The sequence below is a fragment of the Pogonomyrmex barbatus genome, unplaced genomic scaffold, assembly GCF_055798465.1.
Source record: "Pogonomyrmex barbatus isolate J1 unplaced genomic scaffold, ASM5579846v1 scaffold1, whole genome shotgun sequence".
NCBI lineage: Eukaryota > Metazoa > Arthropoda > Insecta > Hymenoptera > Formicidae > Pogonomyrmex > Pogonomyrmex barbatus.
The window spans coordinates 277,076-295,414 of record NW_028297098.1 but is presented as its reverse complement, the minus strand read 5'-3'; the positions used below and the strand labels follow the sequence as shown (position 1 = coordinate 295,414).

Below are 18,339 nucleotides of genomic sequence, written 5' to 3'. Positions count from 1 at the left end.
AAAAAAAAAAAAAAGTTAAAAAAAGAAATTTTACCGAGAAAAATCATTTCGATGCCACGAAGAGCATTGATTCGTAGTTTCGACAAGTACAATACCCGCAAAGACACCACACAATTCCCAGGCAACCGACTTGAATTTCGAGAGCGAGAACGTCAAATCGTATTATTACTTGTGCAATTAGAGAGAGGCCTGTCGCGTTTTTAGAACGCAGGATGTCCGGGTTTAACGACCTTAGCACCTGGCAGCCCCTCTGTACGGCGGCACATAATTACCCGCAACGCACCAGGGTAATACCCGGTGTGCATCTTGAGAACGAGACGTGGATATCGTTACGGTCGAGAACGCGTGGAATCCCACTGTCGTTTTTTCTCGTTCTCTTTTCACGCCGTGTGGCTTGGTCGATACCGTATCTAACTAACATTAACACACATATTCCGGTTAAAAAGTAATCCTCGCATAATCCTCCCCTCTCCCCTCCCCCCCCCCACCGCCCCCAATGTCCGAAATATCGCTTGTCATCGAGCTCGAACTCCGCCCTACGTCGAGGCATGATCATCGTTTTAGGTATATATCTGCTTCGTGACGTCAATCGACTATAGCGGACGAATAAAAAAAGCTTTACGCTTTGTGAGGTTCGCTTTGAAGATATTAATACATTTATATGCTTCGAACATATTATTATATTAAAGAAATTTTTTTATATTTTATATTTCTGCTCGACTTGCAAGATCTTTTCTCGAAAGATATTTTATATATATATATATATATATATATATATATAAAATTTTATAAATATGTAACGTTATGCTAATTAAAAGCAAAAACTACATATATATAATTATATGTTATTGAACATATAATATCGTGATATCTGTAAGTATACAGATCTTTGATAGTGATGAATAAATACTTTTACCGTTTGCGAGTGTAAAATGATTTTAATTTAGACTTAATAATATAATTTCGCATGTGAATGTACATCTTCGTTTTGGTGAAATGTGGGGTTGTTGATTTTTCGTAAATGTGGTAATCAATTCAATCTAGGATATTTCGAGCCCTTTGACATCGCGACATAATATTTATAAGCCAAAATTAATTTCCATGTCTGTCGCGTTGATATATGATCGGCCGAAAACTGTTCCCACAAATATTCAATGCTATCATAATAAATTAGTTCTTTCTCGCGAACATTTGTTTCACGCTTCAATTGCGTATCAAAAGGAGAGCAATTAAATTGTAATAAACCTGTGGTTAGCAGCGAGCAAATAAAAGTTTACGCTGTGGAAATTACATATCGTACATTTTCGCATTATTTAAAATTAAACATCGCATATTTATACGTAGGATGGTTATAAAGTTCTCCAATTTTTGTAACGCTTTAAAGCGAAGAATAACCACATTTATTCCAAATTTATTTAAATGACGATAAAATCTTATTCCATCTCTTCTCTTTCTGTACGTTTCAAAAAAAAAAAAGAACTTCTCATTATACACAGAAATAACCGGTTCCATTTAGAGCTACTTCTAATGAAAAAAAAACTGGCAAAACATGTCTAGTTAAACGGTTACTTTTAATAGAAAATGGATTCAAGCATTGTGAAATCTATAAAAGCGGAACTTAAAAATAGAGCCCGATTTAAAAAGAAAAACTCAAACGCGATTTTAGGATATTTCTTGCTAATTGCGCATCCATTATGGGTGCTGATTCGATTAATTAGCTATGGCGCGCATTTAAAGACAAATCTGTTCAAGTCCGGTAGAAAAGCCCGTTTGTTTCTGTCTTTCTCTCTCTGTCTGTTTTTCTCCGCCTCTCTCGGGCGTCAAGTAATTCAAGTCCTAGTTTTGGTCGTTCGTGCTAAAAAAAGAATCCCGGAAAGCATTATCGCGCTTACAACCGCGGGTGGGGAACAGTGAGCGATTAACGGAGTCGTAGTCATCGGAAAAAGCAATGTGTGTTGCATAGTCCAAATGATAACAGACATTTTTACGCTCTTCTCGACTCGGAAAGGAATGCTCTCGGATGATATTCTCTTTCGATGACACCGCATTTCGCAATTGTAATTAATAATGGTGCGATAAAATGCACACATCGCTTTGTGATCGGACGGTTATCTCAGAAAATTATACCGCTTACGGAAGAGTTAGTGCGAATCTAATTTTTTACATTTAATGACTTTTTATTAAATATAATTATGGCGCGCATATATACGTTCTTGACGCAAGGCCAAGTAATAAATAAAAATTACACGCTACAACTTGGCAAAAAAAAAAAAAAAAATTAAATTTCATCATTAAGATAATTATATAATTGCGTATAATACTTTTATTTACACATATTTAAATGTAGTAATAAAAGTTAATAATGTTCAAAGTGCGACGCTGATGATTTCGAAGCGATATCGCGATGGTATTTTATTTTACAACAATTTATATTACATTTGATCGTAATTTTGTTTGAAATTTTTGGAGGAAAAAAATTACTTTCGACATGCACAACAAATGCAATCATTCTTATCATTTATCGAATATTATTATTATTTATTAACAATTTAACATAAGCAACAAATGAAAAATGTAAGAGCGTGTCCCATTTTAAATATCTTTATCGAGTATGATATTATTGTCAATCAAACATCCGACAGATAAACTCGGAATAAATTTCTCAATCGCGGAGGCCCAACGCCGAGAGTTTTATTTAATCTTTCGTGCCAAGGAGAGATTTCCAGATCCCCGAGTCGGAAGAAGTAAAATTAATTATTCTTGCTGAATGTATCTCGTTCCTGCCGTGTTACGCGAACATCAGTGCAGATACTTGCAGTACGCGGTATCAGCGCGAGGGAATCAAGAGAAGACACGCAAGAGAGTCATCGCGAGCGAATATAGGATTTTCTTGTTCCCGCCGCGCTCGCGCCTTTCCTCTTTTTCACATTCAGAACGTCGTTTAAAGCGTCTCAAAAGTTCCATCTCTCGGTCTCTCCTCCTCCCTCTTTCCCTTTTTCTCTCCCGCCAGGCAATCATGCGGGATAGAAATTTTCCGAGAGCTCGGTCCGGCGGGAATACAGGCAAGTACAGGGCGATAACCATCGCCGGCACAAAGTATATATATATATATATATATATATATATATATATATATATATATATATATATCTCTTGTTCCCCCGCCGAAAGATACATGGGAGTTTTTGCCGCGGGTTTTGTAATCGTATCGAAAGGAGTCGACGAATCTTCTCCTTTCGAAAGTTCCGGGCTTCGTTCGATATTACGAAAGTTTCACGGCGAACCTTTTTTTCGTGCCACTTGAAATAAGGCGAGTGTCTGAGAGATATCAGCTATGGTTATCGTTTCGCCTTGTATATCATTCTTCTAAAGCGCGCGAGTCTTTTTTCCCTCGAGCGAGCTGCAATCACGTCGGGTTTATTCGTCACCGCATACCTGTTAGCGAGTAAAAACCGGTCGCACATCGGCTAATGGCTGCACTAAATCTTTTTTCCTTTAATCGTTATAGCTCGAGCCGCGAGTAGCAGGAAACAACCGGGCGAGATTGGTAATAACTAATCCTAACAAGACAAGTAATAAGGAGACTGACACATGTATGCTGTCATATTAATAACGTGGAGTATAATGTTTGCGACTTATACATGCAAATGGATAGCACGGATCAACTGACTTTAATTCCTTCTTACACATAACATTAAAATTAACACCGATTCAGAAAGATAACGCAGAACTGTTAGTCACCCGGTTGGGGCTGTCGATGCGCAACAGACGGTTCTCTGAATTCACAGTTACACAGTTTGATGGAGCTCCTTTCCCTGCCACAGCTGTTTACCACACGAAAGAGTGAAGTAATCGTCGACCAAAGTTACTTAAACGAGGTTATCGACCTAAATAGTTCATAAGTCATAGAGATAGAAGGGAAAAGACCTCGAAAAAGCCGCGTCATTGAGCGGTCGAGCTTTTCCCGTGACTCTCTCTCTCTCTCTCTCTCTCTCTCTCTCTCTCTCTCTCTCTCTCTCTCTCTCTCTCTCTCTCTTCACGGAATATGTCTCGCACGCACAGGCAAGCCGGGTGATGCAGGTGGTGCTAGACGAGGAAACAGCTGTCCACAAAGCCTCCCACCCGTTCATCCCCTTTTCCCTTTCCCTTTCCTTTTCCCTTTCCCTTCGACGCTTGCCACGCTGAACTTCTGTCGCCTCGAGTCCCTTTCGTTTTCGTCGTTGTCGTCATCACCCGGCATCTCGAAAGTAAGCTCTACGCGATATATACTTCGGCTCTCTCACGTACTTCAACTCTCACGTACTCACATCGAGTTAATTTCGACCCGAGCGATTTTTTTTCCCTCTCTCTATATATATATATGTGTTCTTATTTTATACAGAAGAATGAAAGAGTATTTCCTCCGCAGTTACAATCCGTGACGTCGGGAGTAATTTGTGACTCTCCAGGCAACTCTCTCGTGATTCGCATATCTTCGCAATTTTCACATATTCAAGAACGTACGGAACATAAAGGCGATCTTTCTTTTCTCCTTACGTCTCTACCAATTTCGAAGAAAAATGTGAAAGATAGTGCTTTATTTTCATTACAACTACTACGAACATTCGCGGCAAAAAAAGGTACCTTGATTTCAGACGCCAAAGATATATTTGGCTAAAAAAAGTTTGTATGTATATCAGAATGGCTTGATATAAAAAGACTGGTTCAAAAGCTCGATTCCGACTTATAAGACGTTAACTAAAGAATTAAAAGTTATGCATAAAATAAATTGTAATTCGTTTCAGAAACAATAAATTGATATATAATCGGTTATTTCCAGTTCCGTAAATATTAGAATTAAGATTTTGAAAAAATTCGAACATATTGTATTGTATGCTCTGTTCAAAGTCAAAGAAATGAACATCGAATTCAAATAATTCAAACTTAAACAGGCATGTCATACTGATTTGAATTTCAACTGTTCAAACTGTTCGAACATACTTTCAGTTCGAAGGTTCGAATTATTAAACACTTGATCTTGAGATTCAAATGTTTAAATCCAATTGACGTAAGGACAATAAGCCTATTCTTTTCAGTTCATCCTTCTTCCTTTTCTCTCTATGCTGAAGAGAACAAGAGAAAAGATGAACTATTGAAGAAGTTCAGATCTGAAAAGAGCAGCTCTAGTGAGTATTTAGATATTAGTTTAAGTAAGTAGATATTCTTCTAGTACTTCAGTTAGACTGTAACTTACTAACACCCAAATCAGACTGTGTCAGTGGCGAGAGCCGGCCGGCCGGTCGACCAGCCGGCTTTTGCCGGCGGCGAGAAAAGGGCGACGAGACACACACGAGCGCCGTGAGTTAGGCGATTGTGTCGCGACGCGCGCTTATGGGGGAAGAAATGAAAAAGCCCGCGCGCGTTACGCCGACGGCGGTAGCATCGACAGCGGTGATGGTGGTGGCGGCGGCGACGGCGGCGGCGGCGTCGGCGGCATTCTAAATTTAGGAGTAAGTATTGATTTTACAATTTGGACCCCTCCCAAAGTAAAAAATAAACCAAGCCGAACGTACTCTACTTTGATAGAGTGCCTCTCCTCTGCGCGGCTCGTTTCGACGCACAGGCCGCCGCCGGAGAGAGAAAAAGAGGGAGCCGCGCGAGGAACGAAACAGTGCAGGAGGAGACAGAGGAGAAGGAGGTACAGGTGGAGGTGGAGGTGGAGGTGGAGGTGGAGGTGGAGGAGCAGGAGGAGAAAGAGGAGGAGGAGGAAAAGGAGGAAGAAGAGGAAAGGGGATGAGGGCAGGAAACGAGGAAGAGAGAACCAGCGAGGGGAAGAAACAGGGTGGAAACGCGCGCGGGAGCGGCAGAGGAAGGGGGTAATAAAGAAGAGGAAGGGAGGTCGGTGGGCGAAGGGAGCGGAGAGAAAAGAGAGTGGCGAAATGCCGTAGTTCCACCCCAGTAAGAAACAAAGAACAGAAAATTGATCGTTTGTTAAGTTTTATGTTCCTACGAGGCAGGCGGCGAGGTTCGTCCGTCCGTCCGTCCGTCCGTTTCCTCTTTCGTCCTTCCCCACCTCTCGCACCTCCTTCCTTTTTCTCTTCCTCCTGTTTCTCGATCTTCATCCTCCCTCCCCCCTCCCTCCGTCTCATTTTCCCTCTCTCTTTCTCGTACAATAATACGAATCGAGAAAATTCTGCGCGGCGCGGTATGGAAAAAGAACCACGGGGCATGCAGAAAAACGCGAAAGAGACCGGGAAGAGAGAAAGAGAGGGGAGGACGAGCGAGAGCGAGGGAGGGAGGGAGGGAGGGAGGGAGGAAGGTACGGAGCCGGCAGGAAGGATAGGGGAGCGGGGGAGCGAACGAGAGACACGTGTATGCGAAAAAAGAGCAAGAGTCCGGGTCCGTGGAAACCGGACGGGATTGCATTCGTCGTCTGCTACAGATCGTCCGGGTTTTTTGGCTGGGAATAGAATCCAATTATCAGGAGTCGGGTCGTCTCCATCAGGTCGAGCAGGAAAGGAGGGAGGAGGTGATGGGGCGATGATGGTGGCGCTACTCTTACCACGTTTCCTCGGGGTTTCCGCGTTTGACATATACATACACACGGGGACATATACATACACCCGTCACCAAACTTTTGATGAGCTCACCACCCCGAGCGATCCGATTACGCATCTATAATTAGCGACGGCGAGATAACGCGCGAGGTATCGGCGCGATCTCTCGGGAGAACGGAGAGAGAACAATACGGATATCGTTTGGACATCGACCGTGATTCTTCGCATCGACGCGAATAAGTCCGCGGAGGTGCTCCCTTTCGGAACTCTAAATCGGATGACTGATTTCAATAGTGGGCGTATCCGATTTATATACTAGATAAATGGAACGCGAATCGTTCTATTGAAAACAATTGAGCATAGTTATGCCTAATGGGACTATTCTGTATTGCAAAATGTAGTTTACTGTGTAGTCCAAAGATTGCATCACCGTCCTTATATCGCCCTAAAAGTCTAGGGAAAAAAAAAAAAAAAAAAAAAAAAAACAAACAAACACGTCAGCGATTTCCCGATAGGTCTTAATAGTAATAGCTAACGCGTGACTGTCTTACGAAATTAACGGAGATACAATAGAACAGTGATGACGTATTACGGGATCCATATTTCAGGGCACATAGGGGACCACGTTATAGATTTTGCTTAATATTACCGCTATTGAAGTTGTAATTCGACGAATGGTACAAAGAGCTAAGAACTTCAGTTGTACTTCTCTTTTTTTCAATTCTCTTCCTTGGCAATCAAAAAATATGCAGATAAAGGACTCTCAGGCCCGAGAAGCTGGGAGCTACGCTCTACATCAAAGACATTTTTTAGACACGACGCGATTTGTTAAAAGGGAGACGCTCGTGGGAACGCGCAGCGGAATTGGGGAGAATGCCACTTTTCAAAATTGCGGTCTTTTTGAGACGGAGCCTGTTATGCGGAGTATACATTTGGCCGGGCAGCATTTTGGAGATAGTTTCGGTAATTTTGAAAAGTGCTCTCTTCTGAGGAAAAATAATGGGGGCCGATTTGTGCGGCATCTCTCGTACGTACGTGCGTGTACGTGCGTGTGTCTCTCTCTCTCTCTCTCTCTCTCTCTATATATATATATGTATATAATTCATGATGAAAATGTCATTCCGCGGTGCGCTCGAAACGGAAAGCCGAGCGGAAACGGGATCTCGAGACGATGTTGACAGCGCGCGGTTACAATGCTTTAGATCCTCTAATGTTGCCGAAAATTGAATTAGGCATCTCGTCGCGGTAATCGTGTTTTTGACAAGAGACGAAGTCAAGAGAGGACACGGTGCTCTAATTAGCGACGACCACCAAGCTCGCTTCGATCCCGCACACGCGCAAGTACAAGCGTAGCCGCCGCGGAGCTTATATCGACTCGATTATTTTAATTGAAAATTGACAAGATAACTCTCGCGATGCAGCGAGGGACTGAGCTCGTTTCGAGCCGGATTCGAGATGAAATATCGAGGAAAATGGCAATTTTATTATATATTTCCCGTAAATCGAATTGTGAAATTCCACTTATCGAGTTTCAGTCATAAATCCAATTTCACGTTACAGCGAAATTCCGGAAATCGAGTTTCCGCGTATCCTGAATCACTCGCGACTAATTTCTCTATTTCGCGATAGGATAGGACTTCTTATATCGTCGACTTTCGTCATCAAACGCGATTTCTGTGCTACAGTGCCTGATGCTTATCATACGCTGCGTATTGCTACTTAGCGTACTAATGCATCTATTCATGTTTATACAACACGCGAGCGAGCACGCGAGCGATATCAAATCGTTACGAATTAATCTTAATAGGCGATTAGATTAAAGAGAATCTATAAGCTAACGTTTACTTTTTTTTGTAAGAAATGCATATGCATCTTGAAAATGCGGTGTAATTTTAATAAATTTCAACGTCCTGTGATACGAAAAAAACCTAGGCTTTGCCTATGCCAATTCTCTGGAATTAATGAAGACTATTGGTAGCGATTGTTGTTAAAAAAGACCGTTGAAAAAGCGAGATTAGCAATCCCGCGTATCTGTAGAGTCGAGATTTCTCGCTTTTAATCTCTAATTTGGCTTTTAAATAAGCGTGACAAGTTCATAAACATTAACCTTGCAAAGCGTATATCCGAGATACGTGAATTTATAAACTGATTACTATTCTATTTTTCTGAACTGAAGACATAAAAAAGGATAAAGTGAAAATGATTCGACTCGCACGGTTCATCCGGGATATTCTCGGAGCAGCAAGACGGCAAGACGGTTCGTTTAACTGAACGTTTCTTACGGTTTCTTTTTTTTCCTCTTTTTGCGTTTTAAGTAAAAGTTCTGTATTTCTGCTAAGATCAACCGCGACTTCCCGGGGATTAATAATTCGAGTGACGACCGAGTCGCGACATTCGCGAGCCGGCGCTCGCCGGATATGAGAAAGCGTGTCGTCGACGTCGCGACATTTTTATCGCGACATTTATTCTCTCTGTTTACCTTGTGCGCTCTCAACGTTTTGCCCTCGCAGGCGAGCGTGACGTCGCAGTAGGCCTGCCGCTCGAGCAGCTGCGAGAACATGGTCTGCAGGTTGCTGTGATGGTACTTCCATCTCAGGCAGTACTGTTGCGGGAACATGTTGTGGGTGAATGAAGAAGATGACGAGGACGACGATGATGAAGATAAGGCTGAGCTGGCCGTCGCAGCGGCGGGTGCGGGTGTCGTTGCTGTACAGCCTCGTTGTTGAAGCATGCGCGGCCCTGGCACCGCGAACTCCTCCTCGACCGAGCCGGCCACCGTCGCCGGCGGTCCGCTTCCAGTTCACCGTACTCTCGTCGCCCACCTTCTCCTCCCCCTGCGCCCCGCCAACGTCTGCAACGTCGAGAGGACTCGTGTCAAGGGACCGACACACACGGAAACCCGCTCGATATTTGACGTTTTCGCGAAATTTGCGAGATGGAACTTTCACACGAGGCGAGGCTGACGACGCGTGGTTACGATCTCATAGCGTTCTCTTCCCCTTTGGCGGTATTTTGATCCGGATTACGTCGTCATAGTTAATCGAGTAACAAACATTTTGACGATGTTAGGACGACGCCTAGATAATGTTTTATATATATAGCTTGCTAACTTGAGACACTTCCCGCATCTAAAACGAGATGGACATAGGACATGTAAGCATTGGGAAGAGGAAGAATGAAAAAAAAAAAGGAGTGCGGGAAGTGCACTGTGATGACGTTAATTCTCGGATCAAAACCCACCGCGATCGCTATTAGTCTCTCTAAGCACAATTTCACGTTTATAGAAGGTAGAAGTTCTAATTAACACCGATCAAATTCGTTACAGTTCCGGATGTAAAAAAGAAATTAGTCAGCCGACGATTGATCGCGACGAAACAAAATTTATCTAACATTTTTCAAATGTCTGTATATTTGGATAAGAATATGTTTTTTTATCTTGAAAATTTCTTGAAGTATCTTTGAAAATTCTTTGATATTGTGAAATCGAATTGTTTGCGTTGTTAGATATTTATCTCACCGGTTGTCTTTGTCATGGTCAGCTTTCATCATAATCGCTGGAATAAAAAAGAAAATTTGCGAAAGAAGTGATTACAAAAAGGAACATCTAAACGCTTCGCGTAAACTCACGCAAACGAGTTTGCGTCCGAACACGCGTTCTCGGCAGATATAAGCCAACCGGTCATTGTCACACCGGTATCGGACTGGCAGGAAGTTTACCGTCACCAAAGGAAGGAAAGAAGTCCCATCACGAATCGGATAAGATGACCATGCGCGAATGTTTATCGCGCTATCGTCCTTTCTTTATTCTTCATAAAATGTTTACGCTCAAGAGCGTATCGCTTTTCGTACCGTTACTGATATTCTACGGAGGACGTTGAACTCTACAGGGAAATATTTTGCACTCGTCTAATGTAGACAGCGCGAATTGTGTGATCTTCATGCCGTTTAAGTCAATTTAATTGATGGATGGACGCCGAATTTTTCAATGGCAAAAGTTCTGTGAATTCGAGCTCGCGGTTTAATGTAATTTTTAGGCTTCTTTAGCTTAAAAATTTTTAGACTTTTACTTTAAGGCGAAATTCAGACACAAGAACATGTATACGAGATTTTCCGTTTCCTCTTAATTTTTACTTTACTCGTTAGATCCTTTACGTAAATTCAGAGTCTCGAGGAATCTTGACGGAAGATTGCTCGTTTTTTCTACTTACTAAGTAGAGTGTTCGAACTCCTGGCTTGAGATTAGCCGACTTGAGGGTCGGCTCGTTTCTTCGGTCTGCCTTCCCTCTGTAATACTCGCGCATAAACCGAGTTCTCAAACACGAGGATCCTTCAATTCGTCACTCCTCTAGCTAGCAGCTCACCCCCTGAAATGCAAATAACAAAAACGCACGTTTTATTAACACATTCTGGGGGTGTCGTAACGCCGATTGGCGCGCGACCAAGATTGACGTGCAATAAATTATTCATCGTATTACGGGCGTATCCAGGATTTTTTTGGGGGAGGTTTTCATTTTGTTAACACAACAATTTTTTGCGTTAATGAATTGCCCTTATTTTAGAGCTTGGAGAACATCTCGTCGTTTCAGATCTTGAGAAAAATATTAAGTTTTATAAATCATAATTTTAACTTTTTTTTTTTTTAATTTTGAGGGAGGGTTGAAGTAAGCCCTCCCCCCCTCCCTCCCTACGTCCATGTGTCGCATGTTCAAAGTGTGATAGTCAGCGGTATATTAGTTACGGCCGGTAGACTCGCTTGTTTTGAGTTGCGTGACAATAAAAAACAACAACCGATCCTCGTAATGTTTGCATTAGTCTCGCTAGCAATTTAAAGTCGCCGTGACAAGGGGGGCCGAAACCGCTAGGATTTCGATGGAATCAATTTTCGATGAGATATGAGAAAGGTCGCGTTTCGCTTGTATGTGTTTTCCACACGGCAACCGCAGCACAAACTCATCGAAATTATATCACGGAATTGGCATAAAGACTAATAATGATTCGAAGAACGAGTTTTTACGAGTATACCCCTTTTTTTATTTCCACTCTTCTATCGATTATCGTTTCGCTTGCTCTCCTCTCCCCTCTCGCCTTTCCGCGTGAAAAATAATCCCCTTTTCACGTCTCTGGAAAGTCATGTTTATTTTATAACGTTACACATAAAAATTCAGGTGTTGCTTGTCCGCGCGATAAATAATTCCCTCGCGGATTAACCGCGCGCGCGCGGGTTTCTAATCGGGGGGAAAGAGGCGTAAAGGATTCGGGGGCGATTTTATCGGGGGGGGGGGGGGGGCGGAGAGGGCGAGCGCGACGCTGAACCGGATGAATCCCTCTTCTGTCGCGTCAACGTACGCCGATTACGAGGATAACGGCGTAGCGCGCGCCGGATAACGATGCCCGGCAATTACTGTTAAATCGATTTCTATCCGCGTGGCAGCTTGTCGATCGCGCTATATATGTCGGCCGCGTCGCGTATTCTCTTCATACGCTCCACGGTACAGTTTTTGCAGGGGGGGGGAGGGAGGGGGGGATCCGCATTTGCTATAATAATACGATACCGGAGAAACTACCCGGCGGCGAGAAACCTTGGTAAATAACGCGCGCCGCGAAGCTTTCACTGCCGCGTTTTCTACGAGAATTTTCGATAGCTCCTTTTTCTCCCCGCCGGCCACGGCGAACTTTCACGCGGGCGGAAGGACGAAAATAAATCCTTTATTCGCACATTGACACGTCAAAACCGTGCGGCGAAAGATTCCGCGCGTAGATTCGGAATACGCACGGTCGACCGAGTCTGATTAGAAACCGGTTGGCAAATTCGGATTTGAAAAAAAAAAAAGGATATTTCACATATTTCAAAATGCGATCCTCCTTGTTGCCTTCGATGATCTGAGCGGGATCTTTCTCTTTTGAATATCGAGATCCTCTGAGCTGATCGCAAATCTCTTGGCCGATGATTCATTCAGCCCCCTTTTCCAGGATTGTGCTTTTCAAGGACAATTTTCGATCGGGTCATTTTCTCAAGGCCAACGCGCGATCGTAATTTCGTTAAGGTGACAAAAAGCTTGAGAATATAGAGAAAAAGAGAATAATGAGGTCGATCAAGTCTGGGAGACAACGCGGTGAAATTTGAGTAGTAAACTGCTCGCGAATTCTTGGGGAAAATAGAAAGGATGAAGTTCGAAGATTGTCAGTCTCTTCTCAAGTATTATTCACAAAAAGATACGCGATTACTGCTATTCCACGTTGGCTGATATTCCAGATTCATAAACTCGCTGCAATTAATAGAATGAAGTAAGTCTTTAACGCCGAGATGTCTACATAAAATATGTATACTCCAAAGAGTTAGAACGTTATTTTCTCTTTAATCTCGGATCTCCGTCTTATCAAGTATTATTTTCCTCCCATAGGTATAGAAACGTTTTAGCTGAAATTCTGCGAGACTTTATTGAAATCTAAAAACGCGATCGTATCAAAGTAATCGATTAATCAAAGATCTTGATTAAAGCGTTGATAATATATATAAAAAAAGTTTTGCATGACCTGAATATCATCCTTTGACATCCGTATTTACCGAACCGAAACATTTCATTTGTGCGTTTTCTCTCGGGGAGTGAAATTTCAGCGAGCGTCTAATTTAACGATTAGAAAGAGAGAAAGAGAGAGAGAGAGAGAGAGAGAGAGAGAGAGAGAGAGAGATATTAAATATATAAAAATGCTCTTCCACGATTATAAAGGATGTTCGCGCGCGTAAACGATTGTTGTTGTCGGATGTAGACGGCATCGGTAAAACGCAGCCGCGATACAATTCCTACGTTACAACGTTCGCGATGTAATCAACTTTCGTATAAACGACACTCGAGTCCACTTCTCGCCGTATCAATTAGCATAAATATCAGGAGTGACTTGATATCGCGCGGATACCGAGAGCCGGAGTATCGACAACCGCTTGTCGTTATCGTAATCGTCATTTCGTCGTAATTTCGCCGCCTGAAACATTTACGACACGATTGGTGTAACCGATAACGAAAACCGATTAAGGCCGATTATAGTCAAAACTTGATTCCCACAAATCCGGTATAGTCCGCATTTATCCTTGGCACTTCGTTACCGGAGTGGATTTGTAAAATGCATTCTTCTCACCGTTGCCGGTGTATTCCACGTCAATGGTTTATAACGCGACTGAAAAACACGTTACACGTTGTATTAAAAAAAAAGGGGGGGGGAGGGGGGCGGAGAAAAGTACTTTAATTAACAAAGTAAGTTTTGCCGACCGGCAAGGAAGGTTTTAAGAATTAATTACGTAGAGAAATGTAATTTCGTAATCCAATGTTTGAAATCGCAAAGTATCAGATACAAAGAATATGTTTTTCGTTCGCGGTGGCAAGAGGAAAGAAGGAAATAATCAGGGGAAAATCAACGTGAAATTTGTTCCTTTCCCCCAATACCCGTAATGTAAAAAAGGAATGCGATTCGTTTCGTATTTGGCTTGTCATTCACATAATAATTTTCCACATGGTTTTGAAACGTTGCGCGCGTGTTCCGGGAAAAAAAAAAAAAAAAAAAAAAAAAAAAAAAAAAAAAAAAACGAGAAAGAGGAAAAGATGAAAGGAGGGAGAAAAAGGACGAATCGAGGTGTGCTCCGAAAATTAATTTTGCAGCGAGAAAAATGCGCACTTCACCATTTTTACATCTCGCCCTGTAAAAACGTTCCGACCTGCTCGGGACGGGGGGAAAACAGCCGGTGACGTCGATCAACACGCCTGACGGAGGATTGTCAGGATGTTAATTCATGCCAAGCGGGTAACGACGAGCCCGGCGACGCGTTGCATTATTGAGGGTACGAGCTGCTCGTCGCGATAATTCGCCGATTATAGCCGCGGCCGCGGCTGCGACCGCCTCGTTCGTCCTGAGCAAAATGGGAATGCGAGCGAGCGCGCTCGTAAAAAGGGGAGAAGGATGAGCTTTAAAGAGAGCCCAACTACGCGCGCTAGGCATCATAAAAGCGTAATTGCCACGACGGGAGAATGCATATGTCGCGTAACGCTTGGAATTAATGCTCGATTCCGCCTTTCATATCATAACACAGATTCTTTTATAAGACACGTCGTCGTTCTTCTACACGCTCTTATAGGAGGAGTGAAACTTGGAGGCGCTGTGAACCGATATCGTACGCGATACTTGGCAATGATTTCTCGTATACTTTTTCCTAGATCATAATAATAATAATAATAAGAAGAATATGAAAAAATTTATTAGACTCGGGGAAACGTAGACTCGTATGAAGCGTGTGGGGAAACTGATTACGTATTCGAGATGTTATGTAGAGTAATATCAATTACAGCGATTATATTTTTTAATTTGTCTAAGAAAGAACGAATAATGATAATAATATCTTAATCTTACTGTGTGCACATTAATTCAATAATTCTTTAAAACTCTCGCAAATTAAGATGTCAAAATACGCTATGATTTATAATTTACAAATTATAAATTTATCTGAAATCTTAGGATTGTTCGGAAATTTACGATCAAATTATTTAATTCTTAAATATTTGCATCGATTCTTATAGAGAGAAATCATATCATTATTTTTACATGTTCAAATTATTCGATACTCGAAATCTTTCTATAAAATATGTCTATCTTGCAATTGATCTCAGAGGATATTTATAACCAAAAGTTTTTATTATCTATTAGAGAAGAAAAATATTAATCACATATTAATTCCTTTCAAAATCATGAAAGAAACTAATATGTGATTAATATTTATATTATTTATTAACAGAAATCATACCTTGTACATATTTATTTTCTTTATAATTCAACTCTCTTTGACGCTTTAAATAAGAAAAAATATAAAAAAACATGGTTCTTTTCGTATTTCGACAACTTTTTGCTACTATTGTAATGTACATCCTTAATGGTTGTTTTCTGTCTGACCAGCCGGATGTCGGAGATTTTTGTCATAATTCAGGTACTGACGGGGGGGGGGGAATGCGCGCAGGGGAGAGGGAGAAGATAGAAAGAGGGATACCGGGCGTTCGTAGGTATTCAGGCTTTGGCGCAAATACGAGGAATATCGCGAATGGGACCCTCGTTCAGTATCCTAGATTCCCAGTACTTTCTATTGTATTTACGGTTCGCATAAGAACACCTTTCGCCACTGCCGAGGAAATACTTTGCTCCTACTCAATAGCAACATCTTCGTCGTACACGTTTCCTTATTTCCTCTTTCAATTTCCCCTCGTCATCGACAGGATACGACCAATCTTGGTGTATATGATGACAGTGTTCGCACCATAGTCCTATTATAGCTTTTTCGTAAATTACAGCACTCTCGCAACTGGAATTGTAATTCATCGAGAATTGTTTTGTCACTTCCTGATCACTACGCTTCCGTTATGTCGAATGATGAATTGTAATCATTTTCATTTCAGCTGCAAATGTACTCAATAATAATCAGACTAGCAATTAATCATTTCCAGTTACATCTACGTATTTTGAAACAGAATTAGCTTGAATTCATAATTAATATTTTAATTTTAATTTCTTCTTATAGCAGAATTCGATTTAAAAAGTCGACAATGGTTCTCGAGAGCATGTTGATATTTTATATTTATATTAGCAATCGATTAATGTCTATGTTAAAAATTTTATAATTACTTTTACGTGTGTGTGTGTGTGTGTGTGTGTGTGTGTGTGTGTGTGTGTGTGTACACACTCACACACCAATCGATATTTTATTATATCAATATTAATCAGCAGTCGCTTCTGTTAGCGTCAGTTTGCACAGCTATTTTGGGAACAGCAGCTTGCGAATGACTGACCTTGCAACTTGTGGCGTCATCCACGAGCTGACACCCACCCTCTTTAGCTCCTATGCGAATGCAGACCCCATAAAACGCCTCGCTTCTAATCGCCTAGCGTCGACCTTACACGATCGACTGGATCCTTCGATCGCGTTATCCGGATGTCTGTTAACACCCGTCGTGGTGCATTAACATCGATGAACGGTCTTCATCGTTCGCAGGGTACTGTTATAATTCGCGGAATAGACGCATCTGCATATGCCGCCAGCGCGCGATCGTAAAAGCAGCCGAAGCATGGGAATATAGCTATCATCATGGTTCCATGATGGAACGCTGAATCGCTTCGCGCATCGTACACAGAAAAAGAATTGGTCTTAAATTACATATTCTCATATACAAACAAGAACATTATAATATATCTTCTTAGAAATATTTTATATTATGCATGTATAGATATTCTCATATATAAGTGAGAATATTATACAATCTTCATATAGACAATTTTTAATCTTGACTTGGGTAAAAATAATACTTGCATCAATATGAAATCAATCAAATCAAAATGTTTAAGAAGATTATAATATTTTTGCTTATATATATATATATATATATATATATATATATATATATATATAAAAGAATATTTTTCTTCATTTAAGACTAATTTTTTTGCTGTGTACATTGAGAAGGAAAGAAATTTTTAATAACTGTATGTGTTTGTAGCGGTAATAATTTCTTTCACGTCTTTGAATATTCATAAGTAATATCAAAGAAATATTTTTAATTGTTAATTAACAAAAATATTTTAATTACTAATGATATAATATTTCTTTGAAATAATAATAAGTTTTTTTTCAGTCGGTTTCCTTTTATCAAAGTTCATTTCGTTTCTGATGATATTTCGTCATTTCGATAAAAAAAAAAAAAAAAATCGAATTTTTTATTTTAATAAATTTCTCGTAATCGACAATGCAAAATAAACATCTATGTTTCATCATTCTCAGCCGCGCGAATAAACACATGATTTTACTGAAATGATTTTTATTACAATTTTATTGGAGTTTTGGCGCCTTTCACGAGTGTAAAATATACGGACGAAATACGCTATATACGCTTTGAAAATTTATCTTTCAGAAGGCACCGCCAATTAAAATACAGTTAATCGAAAATAAAATTCGAGTGTTATCCGTCAGCGTTGTCTCGTCTTTTCGTTAACGATTTTACGACAGTCATTAATACATTCTAATCTTTCGTCGCGAAATATCATGCTGTCGAGTTTATACCGCTGTCACTATTATGTTATCTAGACCGACGTTTATCTAAGATCGATATACGAATAAATCACTCGTATAACTCGTTAGCGTAAAGTGATCTTTAACCTTCTCTCATTAATTACCGTTATCTTAATTAATGTTAATACCGCGTTATGGCGGCATTAGTTACGCGGAATACCTTCAGAAAAAGAATGCCTTCCGTCATGATCGTCGCGACTTTGCGATTCCGATAACGCAATAACGTAATAACGGGAATGCACCGAGGTACAACAGTTGCACACCAGACGGAGAGTCGCGAGTAGGAATCGCCTCGGAGAACGCGCGATTTTTTCGAGAAGTTCGCGGACTCTTTTTCGAGGATCCGTTAAGACGGCGTACGTTCGTCCTCTTCGGCTAACGAACGGCGAGCGAAGCCTAACCGTTAAGAAGACATAGTTATCCGCGACCGCGCGCGATTCTTCCCTCCTCCGATTCTCTCGCTCGATGATGTTTGCACGAGGATCCTGCGTATAGGAAATAACGATGCCTCGGCGTAACGGTTTCGCGGTCGCCGCGTTGTTTTCGCAAGAAACGCGGGATGCATCCCGTGTCGGCGGCGGAGGTGCGCATCGTGTGAAATGCCGTCGCCATGCGACTTACACATTATCCTCGCGATATCCCACCGCGAAAGCCGATAAGATTAAAGCCGATTTACAGTCGGCTTTACAGCAGCTTCCGAATGTCGCG

At 41.3% G+C, this 18,339-nt stretch overlaps 1 protein-coding gene across 6 annotated transcripts in view; it reads right to left on the bottom strand.

Annotated features, from left to right (window-relative positions):
• LOC105430014 (uncharacterized) overlaps window positions 1-18,339 on the bottom strand; it is a 108,835-nt gene that overhangs the window by 22,362 nt on the left and 68,134 nt on the right. For all 6 annotated transcript variants that reach the window (XM_089085201.1, XM_089085202.1, XM_089085204.1 and 3 more), the window contains 2 exons: window positions 10,745-10,900; window positions 9,016-9,387 (listed from right to left, as the gene is read on the bottom strand). In XM_089085201.1, the coding sequence (XP_088941327.1) occupies window positions 9,016-9,267 (252 nt within the window). In that variant the 5' untranslated portion in view covers window positions 9,268-9,387; window positions 10,745-10,900. The remainder of the gene's footprint in view (window positions 1-9,015; window positions 9,388-10,744; window positions 10,901-18,339) is intronic.